Below are 14,619 nucleotides of genomic sequence, written 5' to 3'. Positions count from 1 at the left end.
GAAAAATTACTTGTGTCATGCACAAAGTAGATGTCGTAAACGACTTGCCAAAACTATAGTTTGTTAACAAGAAATTTGTGGAGTGGTTGAAAAACAAGTTATGACTCCACCCTAAGTGTATGTAAACTTCCGACTTCAACTGTAGGTATATACTATCTTATTCAACTGTATCTTAGTCTATACCACTCTGACATTGCTCATCCAAATATTTTATATATTCTTAATTCCATTCCTTTAGATGTGTGTATTGTTGTGAAATTGTTAGATATTACTGCACTGTTGGAGCTAGAAACAACAAGCATTTCGCTACACCCGTAATAACTTCTGCTAAACACGTTTATGTGACCAACAACATTTTATTCGAACTGATGTAATGTTTGGAACAACTTCGAAATGTAACGTTTGAGAAACAAGGATGAACGTCTAATTTTGACGTCAGACTGTGAGAACTAGTTGGTTTTCATCCACAGCTATTGAGGGTTAACTGCAAAGAGAGAATAAAAAGGTAACAGAAACCTGTAGATGAAAATGCGAGTCCGACATCTCACCTTGCTATGGAAGGAGCTGCTGTTCTTGGCCACGGCACACTGTCTGTCCACCAGGAAACAGTACCTCCTCCTCTCCTCTGACAGCGCACTCTTGTAGCCCTCTGCTGTGTACTGGTCCAGGTCACTCTGCTTGCTGCCAATGGTCTCAACGAACTGAGGAGAGGGAGGAGCAGGGGGACGGAACGAGGAGAGGAGGGAAGAGCAGGGGGACGGGGCGAGGAGACGGAGAGGGAGAAGCAGGGGGACGGGGTGAGGAGAGGGAGAAGCAGGGGGACAGGGCGAGGAGAGGAGACGGAGGGAGGGAGGGGGGAGCAGGGGGACAGGGCGAGAAGCGGAGAGGGAGGAGGAGGGGGACGGGGCGAGGAGGAGGGGGACGGGGCGAGGAGCAGGGGGACGGGGCGAGGAGCAGGGGGACGGGGCGAGGAGAGGGAGGAGCAGGGGGACGGGGCGAGGAGCGTGCGAGGAGAGGGAGAAGGATGGGGACGGGGCGAGGAGAGGGAGGAGCAGGGGGACGGGGCGAGGAGCGGGAGGACGGTGCGAGGAGGATGGGGCGAGGAGCGGGAGGACGGGGCGAGGAGAGGGAGGGAGGAGCAGGGGGACGGGGAGAAGACATAAGATACAGTAGGATGTAGCTGTCCCCTGACTCTAGAAACAAATCTAAGCAGTTACGTATGTATATACACTACCGTTCAAAGGTTTGGGTTCACTTAGAAATGTCCTTGTTTTTTAAAAGAAAAACACATTTTTGGCCATTAAAAGAACATCAAATTGATCAGAAGTACAGTGTAGACATTGTTAATGTTGTAAATGACTATTGTAGCTGGAAACGGCTTATTTTTAATGGAATATCTACATAGGTGTACAGAGGCCCATTTATCAGCAACCATCACTCCTGTGTTCCAATGGCACGTTGTGTTAGCTAATCCAAGTTTATCATTATAAAAGGCTAATTGATCATTAGAAAACCCTTTTGCAATTATGTTACCACAGTTGGAAATTAAATAGTAACCGCAAAACACCAGTTTCAAAGTCAACAGTGAAGAGGCGACTCCGGGACGCTGGTCTTCTAGGCAGAGTTCTTCTGTCCACTGTCTGTGTTCTTTTTCCATCTTAATCTTTTTATTGGACAGTCTGAGATATGACTTCTTCTTTGCAACTCTGCCTAGAAGACCAGCATCCCTGAGTCGCCTCTTCACTGTTGACGTTGAGACTAGTGTTTCGCGGGTACTATTTAATGAAGCTGCCAGTTGAGGACTTGTGAGGCATCTGTTTCTCAAACTAGACACTAATGTACTTGTCCTCTTGCTCAGTTGTGCACCGGAGCCTCCTACTCCTCTTTCTATTCTGGTTAGAGCCAGTTTGTGCTGTTCTGTGAAGGGAGTAGTACACAGCGTTGTTTACCCTTTTAAAATCAAACTTGGATTAGCTAACACAACGTGCCATTGGAACACAGGAGTGATGGTTGCTGATAATGGGCCTCTGTACGCCTATGTAGATATTCCATATAAAAAAATCTGCTGTTTACAGCTACAATAGTAATTTACAACATTAACAATGTCTATACTGTATTTCTGATCAATTTGACGTTATTTTAAATGGACAAAAAGAAAGTGATTTTCTTTCAAAAACAAGGACATTTCTAAGTGAACCCAAACTTTTGAACAGTGGTGTATGTATGTATGTGTGTGTGTGTGTGTGCCAATGGTTAAGGTTAGTATTGTAGTTAGGTGCATGAAGTAAAGCCGACAACAACCTGAACATTTGCATTTAGCTGCAGGGGTGCTGCGGGAGTGCTGTGGGAGTGGTGCGGGGGTCCTAAATGTACTGTATGTGTCATCTTGAGTAGCACTAGAATAAGGTGACAGCAGCTAAATCAGTGTAGAAAATCTGTACATAGAATAACATATAAACACTCTACATTCTGACTCACAGCATACATTGAGTAGTAAACAACGGAGCACTAATTCCCTGCCTTATTAAAACAAAATGGCCGATATAAGCAGAGTTAAAGTAGGATTAGTCGCTTATGATGCCTAAGACGAGGACAATTGAGTTCATCCTTTGTTACCATATAGATACAACCAGACTAGTCGTGAAAACTGTCATCCACACAACAGTCGTCAACATATAGACAAAGGCATACACACACACACACAAATCCTTGTTGAAAACTTTACAAAAATATCCCACATAAAAAGACTTGAGGCTTGACCCTCTAAGCTCACATTAGGGAGACACTCACACGGAAATGTCAACCCCATTACAGTACCCATTAAAGCAATGCAAACAGATGTTTACTGCAAATACTCAGCTTCACATTTACCAGTCCACACACTGCTACCCTGGAGCTTTAATTCCCTCCCTCTGAATGATAAAGGACAGTCAGAGATGCTGTGTGAAGACACTGTTGGGTTCTGAGAATATGAAATATACTTATTCATCACTTCCTCTTCCTGTCCAACCATAAAAGATGTAAGGGCTGGAGAGAAGGAGGAGTGTCTAAATTGGATTATATATACACACTTGTGTTGGTGGAAACATGTTTAGTCTAATGCAGCTGTATTGATCCTCTGGGAAGAATAAACTTGGTTAAGCTTTGATAGTGTCCGTGGAGTTTTTTTAATTTAAATCGGAGAATTAGAACCTAACAACACTAAACACGTCAACGTGTTTCTTCTGAGATTGTTACACAATCCCCCCTCCCCCACCATAATTGAGCCATCAGATTACAACCACTACACAGTGTGACCGTGGCATCTGCTTTCTGTAACGAGCCTAATTACTCAGAGATGATGAAGAAGAGGAACAGATCCCATTGATCTGTTCTCTTTCCTCTGTGTGTAGACTGATTACAGAAAGGAACGAGAAGAAGAAGAAGAAAAAAAACACTTGAGGAGCTTTATTAGTTATCAATGATGGAACTACAAGGAGGATTCAAATGACTAGTGTTGTTTTCAAAGTAAAAGCCTGTGATTACAGACTACTCTCAGCTACAGTACCTTGAGTGAGACATCAAGCAATTCGTTTCCATTTCAGGCACTCTGTCTGCTTCTACTCCCAAGCCATAAGACTGCTGAATAGTCAATAGCTTCCAAGAATGTCTGCATTGACCCTTTTTGCACAAACTTTTTTGACTCATCACATACACTGCTGCTACTGTTTATTATATATGCTGTTGCCTTGTCACATTATCCCAACCTATATGTACATATCTACCTAAATGACCTCGTACCACTGCAGACGGACTCTGTACTGGTACTCCGTTTATATAGACAAGTTATCGTTAATCATTGTGTATTTATTAATTGTGTTATTTATCTTTTTTTTTTCTCTGCCTTGTTGGGAAGGACCCATAAATAAGCGTTTCACTGTTAGTATGCTTATGAAACGTGACAAATCAAATGTGCGATGGACACACGTTGCTGGCGAGATGTACACACGTTGCTGATGCGAGATGTACACACGTTGCTGATGCGAGATGTACACACGTTGCTGATGCGAGATGTACACACGTTGCTGATGCGAGATGTACACACGTTGCTGATGCGAGATGTACACACGTTGCTGATGCGTGATGTACACACGTTGCTGATGCGTGATGTACACACGTTGCTGATGCGAGATGTACACACGTTGCTGATGCGAGATGTACACACGTTGCTGATGCGAGATGTACACACGTTGCTGATGCGAGATGTACACACGTTGCTGATGCGAGATGTACACACGTTGCTGATGCGAGATGTACACTATATGACCAAAAGTATGTGGAGACATGCTCGTCGAACATCTCATTCCAAAATCATGGACTTACAGTTGAAGTCGGAAGTTTACATACACCTTAGCCAAATACATTTAAACTCAATTTTTCACAATTACTGACATTTAATCAAAATAAAAATTCAGTGTCTTAGGTCAGTTAAGATCACCACTATGTTAAGATTGTGAAATGTCAGAATAATAGTAGAGAGAATAACTTTTTCAGCTTTTATTTCTTTCATCCCATTCCCAGTGGGTCAGAAGTTTACATACACTCAATTAGTATTTGGTAGCATTGCCTTAATTGTTTAACTTGGGTCAAACGTTTCAGGTAGCCTTCCACAAGCTTCCCACAATAAGTTGGGTGAATGTTGGCCCATTCCTTCTGACAGAGCTGGTGTAACTGAGTCAGGTTTGTTGGCCTCCATGCTCGCACACACTTTTTCTGTTCTGCCAACACATTTTCTATAGGATTGAGGTCAGAGCTTTGTGATGGCCACTACAATACCTTAACTTTGTTGTTCTTAAGCCATTTTGCCACAACTTTGGAAGTATGCTTGGGGTCATTGTCCATTTGGAAGACCCATTTGCGACCAAGCTTTAACTTCCTGGCTGATGTCTTGAGATGTTGCTTCAATATATTCACATCATTTGCTGCCTCATGATGCCATCTATTTTGTGAAGCGCACCACTCCCTCCTGCAGCAAAGCACCCCCACAACATGATGCTGCCACCCCCGTAATTCATGGTTGGGATGGTGTTCTTCAGCTTGAAAGCATCCACCTTTTTCCTCCAAACATAACGATGGTCATTATGGCCAAACAGTTATATTCTGGTTTCATCAGACCAGAGGACATTTCTCCAAAAAAGTATTATCTTTGTCCCCATGTGCAACTTGCTGAACGGACTTTCAGGTTATGTCGATATAGGACTTGCTTTACTTTGGATATAGATACTTTTGTACCTGTTTCCTCCAGCATCTTCACAAGGTCCTTTGCTGTTGTTCTGGGATTGATTTGCACTTTATGCACCAAAGTACGTTCATCTCTAGGAGCCAGAACGCGTCTCCTACCTGAGCGGTATGACGGCTGCGTGGTCCCATGGTGTTTATACTTGCATACTATTGTTTGTACAGATGAAAGTGGTACCTTCAGGCGTTTGGAAATTGCTCCCAAGGATGAACCAGATTTGTGGAGGTCTAAAAAAGATTTGAGGTCTTGGCTGATTTCTTTTGATTTTCCCATGATGTCAAGCAAAGAGGCACTGAGTTTGAAGGTAGGCCTTGAAATACATCCACAGGTACACTGCCAATTGACTCATATTATGTCAATTAGCCTATCAGAAGCTTCTAATGCCATGACGTAATTTTCTGGAATTTTCCAAGCTGTTTAATGGCATAGTCAACTTAGTGTATGTAAACTTCTGACCCACTGGGATTGGGATACAGTGAATTATAAGTGAAATAATCTGTCTGTCAACAATTGTTGGGAAAATTACTTGTGTCATGCGCAAAGTAGATGTCCTAACCGACTTGGCAAAACTATAGTGTGTTAACAAGACATTTGTGGAGTGGTTGAAAAACGAGTTTTAATGACTCCAACCTATGTGTATGTAAACGTTCTACTTAATCTGTAAATATGGAGTTAGTCCCCCATTTGCTGCTATAACAGATTCCATTAGTCTGGGAAGGCTTTCCAATAGATGCTGGATCATCACAAGCATTAGTGAGGTTTGGCACTGATGTTGGGCGATTTGGCCTGGCTCGCAGTTGGCGTTCCAATTCATCCAAATGTGTTCGATGGGTTTGAAGTCAGGGCTTTGTGCAGGCCAGTCAAGTTCTTCCACAAAGATCGACAAACCATTTCTTTATGGACCTCGCTTTGTGCACTGGGGCATTGTCATGCTGAAACAGGAAAGGGCCTTCCCCAAGGAAGGCTATGGAAACCCATTTCATGACGCTCCCAATAAACAGTTATTGTACTGACGTTGCTTCCAGATGCAATTTTGAAAATCGGTAATGAGTGTTGCAACCGAGGACAGATGATGTTTACACGCTATGGGCTTCAGCATTCGGCGGTCCCATTCTGTAAGCTTGTGCGGCTTACCACTTTGCGGCTGAGCCGTTGTTGCTCCTAGACGTTTCCACTTCAAAATAACAGCACTTACAGTTGACCTGGGCAGCTCTAGCAGGGCAGGAATTTGACAAACTGACTTGTTGTAAAGGTGGCATCCTATGATGGTGCCATGTTGAAAGTCACTGAGCTTCTCAGTAAGGCCATTCTATTGCCAATGTTTGTCTGTGGAGATTGCATGGCTGTGTGCTCGATTCTATACACTGGTCAGCAACGGGTGTGTCTGAAATCGTATAATCCACTAATTTGATGGTTGTCCACATACTTTTGTATATATAGCACATGTACGCTGGGTCTTCGATGACAAAACCATCAGGGAGACATCTGCCACACAGAGGAGCTACTCCGTCACTCCAGAGATCCCACCTATGAAAGAGAAGGACCATCTGTATCTGGTACTCATGCACGCTGTGAAAAAGAACAGGAAGTTCACGGAGAAAGGGAAGGATCAGGAAAGAAGCCCAGTGGGGGCTGCTGGATAATGCACTAAGTACCCTGGTATTTTCCGAGGCCTACAAATATGGCTAACCTACTGTGACTAGCGACTTAAATATAGTTTAGCACAGGTATCCCAGGGACAAATTACATGGACACAAAAAGAGGCAGAACACTGAGATGAAAATCTGCAGGAGAAGATAGACGGGGTGGAGAGAGAGCGAGATGACTGGAGAGAGAGAGACACTGGAGAGAGAGAGAGAGAGGGGGACTGGAGAGAGAGAGAGAGAGAGAGAGAGGGACTGGAGAGAGAGAGAGAGGGACTGGAGAGAGAGAGAGAGAGAGAGAGAGAGAGAGAGAGAGGAGGGACTGGAGAGAGAGAGAGAGAGAGAGAGAGAGAGAGAGGGACTGGAGAGAGAGAGAGAGAGAGAGAGAGAGAGAGAGAGAGACTGGAGAGAGAGAGAGAGAGAGAGAGAGAGAGGGAGACTGGAGAGAGAGAGGGAGACTGGAGAGAGAGAGGGAGACTGGAGAGAGAGAGGGAGACTGGAGAGAGAGAGGGAGACTGGAGAGAGGGAGAGAGACTGGAGAGAGAGAGGGAGACTGGAGAGAGGGAGAGAGACTGGAGAGAGGGAGAGAGACTGGAGAGAGACTGGAGAGAGAGAGAGAGAGAGAGAGAGAGACCACGCATTGTGTCATGCGTAAGAAATTCAAATCAAATTGTATGTCACATGTACCGTAAAATGCTAACTTACAAGCCCTTAACCGAGAAGCGAGACGACTGGAGAGAGCGAATAAATAATAATAGGGGCGTGGATCAGAAAACCAGTCAGTATCTGGTGTGACCACCATTTGCCTCATGCAGCGCGACACATCTCCTTCGCTTAGAGTTGATCAGGCTGTTGATTGTGACCTGTGGAATGTTGTCCCACTCTTCTTCAATGACTGTGCGAAGTTGCTGGATATTGGCGGGAACTGGAACACGCCGTTGTACAAGTCGATCCAGAGCATCCCAAGCATGTTCAATGGGTGACATGTCTGGTGAGTATGTAGGCATTGGAAGAACTGGGATATTTTCAGATTCCAGAAATTGTATACAGATCCTTGCGACATGGGGCCATGCATTATCATGCTGAAATATGAGGTGATGGCGGAGGATGAATGGCACAACAATGGGCCTCAGGATCTCGTCACGGTATCTCTGTGCATTCAAATTGCCATCGATAAAATGCAATTGTGTTCATTGTCCGTATCTTATTCCAGCCCAACCCCACTGCCATCATGGGGCACTCTGTTCACAACGCTGACATCAGCAAACCGCTCACCCACACGACGCCATACACGTGGTCTATGGAAGATTTGTGGGATCTTTTATTTCAGCTCATGAAACATGGGACCAAACACTTTACACATTGCATTTATATTGCTGTTCAGTATAGAAAGAAACATACAAAAAAATAAAATAAATCTGGAGTAGTGGGATTACTGTAGTAGTATTACTGTAGAAGTAGTAGTAGTACTGTATTACTACTACTGTAGTAGTAGTAGTCGTAGTAGTAGTAGAGGATAGCCATGTTTTCTTTACCTGTCATGTACTACAGTGTATGTTTACGGCCGGGACCAAACAAGGGTCATTATTCCTGGTAATTGTAGATCTTCCCAGACACACCCTTACCTTGAAAACATGTAAACAAAAGGCCAGCCAGCCAGACAGCAGGTGAGTCAGTCAGTCAGCCAGCCAGCCTGTCAGTCAGCCATATACAGGATAACTAGAAAGCAGTAGTAGGGTATCAGTATAGAGCTGCCAAACCAGTCTGCTTGCCTCTAGAGCCCTATACTTGGAATCAGGTTTGAGGAGTTTGCGAGGTAACTGAGGTCAACTCTGAGTTCAACTCGGGATAACCAGTACCACGAAAGTGGCTCATCTTTTAGCCAGGTACGTTTCTATGGCAATGAATCCTTCAGAACTAACCTGCTCCAAAGCAGGCTAACTCAGGGCTAACTCAATTTATCCTGAATTAAGTGTCTGAGGCACAAGTTGAGGACCAATGAAATCAAATTCCCTCCCTCTCGCAAAGATTGTGTTATCATCCCCTTCATTTGAGGAAGACTGATTAAAATATTTTATTAATCAAATGTTTTTTAGTTTTTTTTCGGTGTAAAAAAACTGTAATGTCTATCACATTACACATTTAGTAATGACAGCATTTGCTTTCCAAACTAAGTTTTTCCACACGAAATGTATTTCGAAATTTGCAAAAGGCAAACTGACAGTGGCAACGAACCATAGACATATAATCCATAGGATGGCAGTTCAACTAGCCACGTGTGACATGCACACGCAGTTACAAGCCTGCTAGAGTTAACGGCAGGCGGACGAGCAATATCCACAGTCGTAGTACAGATGAAGCCTGAGCTGGAAGGTGAAGCTAACGGAAGCTGGCTAGCTTTAGAGAAGCCTGAGTAGATCTAGCGTGCTTCGTAGTATACCACTCTTGCGTCTGTCTCACTCAGTAACATTCACACAATGGACACACGCCTGAAAGCCAATGGCAGCCTGATATGACAATACATATTTACTACTGTATTTATACTATATTGACTTTTGCAGGTGAGCCCTGCAATTTACAAAAACGTACACGTCAACACGACATGAAAACAAGACATACAAAACACAATCATAGAATAGTCTATTACTACTTAACAACATCTAACCTTCAGACATTACATGTTGCTTCTCTGACAGCATTTTAATCTCATATTGTTATCAGGTAAACTATTCCTGCTGTGAACACACTGTTGATAAAAGAGATATGTCGTACAGTACAGGCCGTAGACTAGACGTCGTACAGTACAGGCCGTAGACTAGACGTCGTACAGTACAGGCCGTAGACTAGACGTCGTACAGTACAGAATCAGAATCATATGGAGGCCCCCATTACAGGCTCACTAGATATTGTTACATTATACCCCGTGATAGAGGCTTTGGTATACCAACTGGTGAGCGAGACAGAAGATGTATAAAAAAAAAAAGGACATTTCAAACCTCCACTAAATGGAATACGAGATACCAACGTAAGTACGTCAACGCAAATGTCAGATTCCATGAACCTAAACTTTGATGGATCTTCATTCCTTGAATCGTCATTTATTTATGTCAAGCCGAGGTCTAAGCTTGATCTTTTGTCACCACTGTCAGTGCACAGCTTCCTCTGATGTCGTGGAGCCCCTCCCTCCTGAACAATTACATCAAAGCGACTTATTAAAGCATTATCAATAGCAGGAGGACAAGACATGGGTCATTCAGAAAAGAGATAGTGGAAAAGTGGAAAAGGAAGGGATAGTGGAAAAGTGGAAAAGGAAGGGATAGTGAAAGGTGGAATGAGAGAGAGAGAATAACTGGGTTGAAAAGAACAGAACTGCAGCGGAACAGAACAAACTCAGACCCTCCCCCCTCGCTCTTGCTCGGCCTTGTTTACTCTCCACATCCCATTTGCTCTGACGCCATCCAGCTAACACAGAGGGAACTGAACTCTGGTGTTGATGTAGCCTCAAGATGTGTCTGAGCGTGTGCGTTTATGTGACATGCTAACATGTTGCGTGTCACTTGAAACTCCCGTTTTCACACGGCAGTAGCATGTAGCATGTCACCCTCACAGAGTTGTCATTATAACGTGATAATTAGTTGTTGAGCTGGTGTTACTAGTTACCATAAATGCCCCAAAGCCAGTAGCAATGAAACATAACTATCAGTTGGGGTAATGTGGTATGTTCAACTGTTCAGAAAACACACCTTCTTTCACCATTTCTCCTCATAGTAACCAGAGCCTGAGAGAGACAGAGAGGAGAGAGACAAGAGACAGACCGAGAGACGAGACAGAGGGACAAGCGAGAGAGATACACCACCCACCAACCCCTCTTTTTATGCTACTGCTACTCTCTGTTCATCATATATGCATAGTCACTTTAACCATACCTACATGTACATACTATCGCAATCAGCCTGACTAACCGGTGTCTGTATCCACTGCGTGCACAATTATTAGGCAAATTGTATTCCTCGGGATTCATTTTATTGTTGAACAAACAACGCTCTCAGTCAATCCAAAATGTTATTGAACCTCAAACCTGAATGTTTAACAAAGGAAAAGTGAATTTTGTCTTTCTCAGGGAAATATATAAGTGTGCACAATTATTAGGCAACTATTAGTGTGCAGAATTATTAGGCAACTAAATTACTAAAATAATTTCTCTCAACTCACTTGTTTATTCTCAATTTTTAGAGTAAGTGTAACAGATAAGTAACAAAATGACAATTATATAACATTTTTGGCCTTTCAAAAATATTCAGTGACCAATACAGCCACCGTTATTTTCAATAACTGCCATGAGCCTTCCATCCATGGAGTCTGTCAGTTTCTTGATCTGTTCACGATCAATTTTCAATGAAGCAGCAACCACAGCCTCCCAAATGCTGTTCAAAAAGGTGTATTGTCTTCCATCACTGTAAATCTCACGTTTGAGAAGGGCCCACAAGTTCTCAATAGGATTTAAGTCAGGTGAGGAAGGGGGCCAGGTCATTATTCAGGCATCTTTGAGGCCCTTGCTGGCTAGCCAAGCAGTGGAGTACTTGGATGCATGTGATGGAGCATTGTCCTGCATAAAGATCATGGCCTTCTAGAATGCTGAGGACTTCTTCCTGTACCACTGTTTGACGAAAGAATCTTCCAGAAACTGGCAGTAGGTTTGGGAGTTGAGTTTCAGTCCATTTTCAACCCGAAAAGGTCCAACTACCTCATCCTCAATGATAACAGCCCATACCAGTACCCCGCCTTCACCTTGCTGGCACCTGACTCAAAGTGGTGCCCTGTGTCCATTACTGATCCAGCCACGGGCCCATCCATTTGGTCCATCAAGAGTCACTTTCATTTCATCTGTCCATAAAACCTTTGAAAAATCTGTCTTCAGGTATTTCTTTGCCCAATCTTGACGCTTCAACTTGTGAATCTTATTCAGTGGTGGTCTTGTTTCAGTCTTCTTGACCTTGGCCATGTCTCTGAGCACTTGACACCTTGTACTTCTGAACACTCCAGGTAGGTTGCAGTTCTGGAATACGGTGGCGCTGGAGGATAATGGGTTCCTGGTAGTTTGACGTTTAATTCTTCTCAAGTCTTTTGCAGTTAATTTGCGCCTTTTCTTCCCCATGCGTTTTTTTTGCGCCCCAGTTGACTATTCGCAACAAAACGTTTGAATGTCCGGTGGTCACACCTCAATAGTTTAGCTATTTAAAGAGTGTCGCATCCGTCTGAAAGGCATTTTATATTTTGGGTTTTTCAGTGTCAGTTAAATTTATTTTTTTGCCCATTTTACCTGAGGTAATGAGGCTGCCTAATAATTATGCACACCTTGATATAAGGTGTTATTCACTTTCGCCACACCCTCCCTCATTACACAAATACATATCACCTGAAAATGATTAAATCCAATAAGCATTCAAGTTTATATGGTTTGGAGTTCGAAAATGTGCATAGAAACAATAAGATCAGAATACTCACTTGCCTAATAATTGCTACTCTTATTTTCACATGTCTTTTCCCTGTTGTTTTATTTCTTCACACACACACACACACACACACACACACACACACACACACACACACACACACACACACACACACACACACACACACACACACACACACACACACACACACACACACACACACCTTTTTTCCGCACTATTGGTTAGAGCCTGTAAGTAAGTATTTCACTGTAAGGTCTACACCTGTTGTATTCGGCGCACGTGACAAATAAACTTTGATTTGAGAGAGACACACACACACACAGAGACACACACAGAGACACAGACAGACAGACAGAGAGAGAGCTCCCCAGGGTCTGTCTCAACAAAGGGAAACCGTATTGCCCTTAGCTACAGAATAAATGTACAATACATTTACCTCCCACTCAACTGCTAAATGCTTTTTAACCGACAACCGAATAAATTGGAAATCAGAGAAGACTGTGCAATGTACATCCAATGCTAATCTACCTCAACTCATGCAGGCACACTGAATGCAATATGATAATAAAAATCTAAATCGGAAATAAATGGGAATACGAAAAGGTTGGTGTTCAACCGCGTATGAAAATACTCATCTAACACCCAATTGAGATATTATGTAACAGAAGCTATTAGCGATTTCCTATTTTTCTGGGTCGGCAGCAGAACACTAGTGACATTCCCATTATATTCAAATCAGTCTGCCTCTCCCCCTGAAACCCTCCCTCTTAAGTGTTTAATAATGAACGTGAGAGAGATTTACCGTGTAATTTTCAGGCACTGCGTCCGTGCTTTGTGTTCCCCTAGGGACACCGTAGTAAATGAGTGAATTTTCATCATCGGCTAGAGTAAGGGTTTAATATTACCATCCATCTGGAGCAGAGCGGGGAAAAGGGGAGATTACTTTTTGTTTCTTTCCCTTCCGAGGAAATCAGTGAGCTGTTACCCGACTTAATGAAACGATAACGGGTGGAAGGAACAAGGCGGCTGAGATGGACTAGCTTTTTCAGAGTGAGCCTACCGAGACTGGGTTTAAAACACACAGACACACAAATCATTTCTTCAGGTGGGATAATTAAGTTGATCTAATCAACAATCTTTCAGAGAATCATTATAACGAACTTCACTAGCTGGTAATCAGCTAAACTCTGTCGTCGTCGCCCCCCCCCCCCTCACCCCCTTCCTCCCTGGCAAAGAGAAGAGGCCACCAGTCTCAAGTGTCCCTGCCAACCACTTGTTCCCAGAAGTGCACATACGAGGCACAGCAGGGACCGAGATGGGTTACGCAGTTTCCCAGCCACGCAACACTCACTCTCTGTAATCACACTCAAGAACCGTTAAGAGGCTGGGAACACGGGAACACACACACAGAGAAGGTTCCGTTAATCAGTAAGTGCTGAAGAGAGCAGGCTCAAGGGAGTGTGACTATGGCACGGAAATTACTTTTTGTGCGTGCATGCCTGCCTGCGTTTGTTTGTGTCTCTGCTGGGAGTGAACCATCAGATCTACCGTCTGCAACTCGCTGTTGACTGGGCTTCCTGCTTGTGCCATCAAACCCCTGCAACTTATCCAGACCAGCAGCCCTTCCCAAGTTATCCCATGTCACCCTGCTCCTCTGCACACTCCATTGGCTTCCAGTCGAAGCTCGCATCCACTACAAGACCATGGTGCTTTGTTATGGAGTACTAAGAGGAAGTGCCCCTCCCTACCTTCAGGCTATGCTCAAACCCTACACCCCAACCCAGGCACTCCGTCTGCCACCTCTGGTCTCTTGTCCCTCCCACCCCTACGGTAGGGATGCTCCCGCTAAGCCCAGTCCAAGCTCTTCTCTATCCTGTCACCCCAATGGTGGAACCAGCTTCCCCCCCGAAGCCAGGTCAGCAGAGTCCCCGATCTCAGGACAGCAGAGCCCCCGATCCCAGGACAGCAGAGCCCCCGATCCCAGGACAGCGGAGCCCCCGATCCCAGGACAGCGGAGTCCCCGATCCCAGGACAGCGGAGTCCCCGATCCCAGGACAGCGGAGTCCCCGAACCCAGGACAGCGGAGTCCCCGATCCCAGGACAGCGGAGTCCCCGATCCCAGGACAGCGGAGTCCCCGATCCCAGGACAGCGGAGTCCCCGATCCCAGGACAGCGGAGTCCCCGAAGCCAGGACAGCGGAGTCCCCGAAGCCAGGACAGCGGAG

General features: G+C 44.4%; 1 protein-coding gene across 6 annotated transcripts in view; it reads right to left on the bottom strand.

Moving 5' to 3' along the window:
• The window catches only part of LOC106589900 (brain-specific angiogenesis inhibitor 1-associated protein 2), a 137,952-nt gene that overhangs the window by 30,372 nt on the left and 92,961 nt on the right, over positions 1 to 14,619 (bottom strand). For all 6 annotated transcript variants that reach the window (XM_014180319.2, XM_014180324.2, XM_014180325.2 and 3 more), the window contains one exon: positions 549 to 701. In XM_014180319.2, the coding sequence (XP_014035794.1) occupies positions 549 to 701 (153 nt within the window). The remainder of the gene's footprint in view (positions 1 to 548; positions 702 to 14,619) is intronic.

The sequence above is a fragment of the Salmo salar genome, chromosome ssa28 (genome assembly GCF_905237065.1).
Source record: "Salmo salar chromosome ssa28, Ssal_v3.1, whole genome shotgun sequence".
NCBI classification, from domain to species: domain Eukaryota; kingdom Metazoa; phylum Chordata; class Actinopteri; order Salmoniformes; family Salmonidae; genus Salmo; species Salmo salar.
The sequence above is the reverse complement of the archived record's forward strand: the minus strand, read 5'-3'. Positions and strand labels throughout refer to the sequence as shown.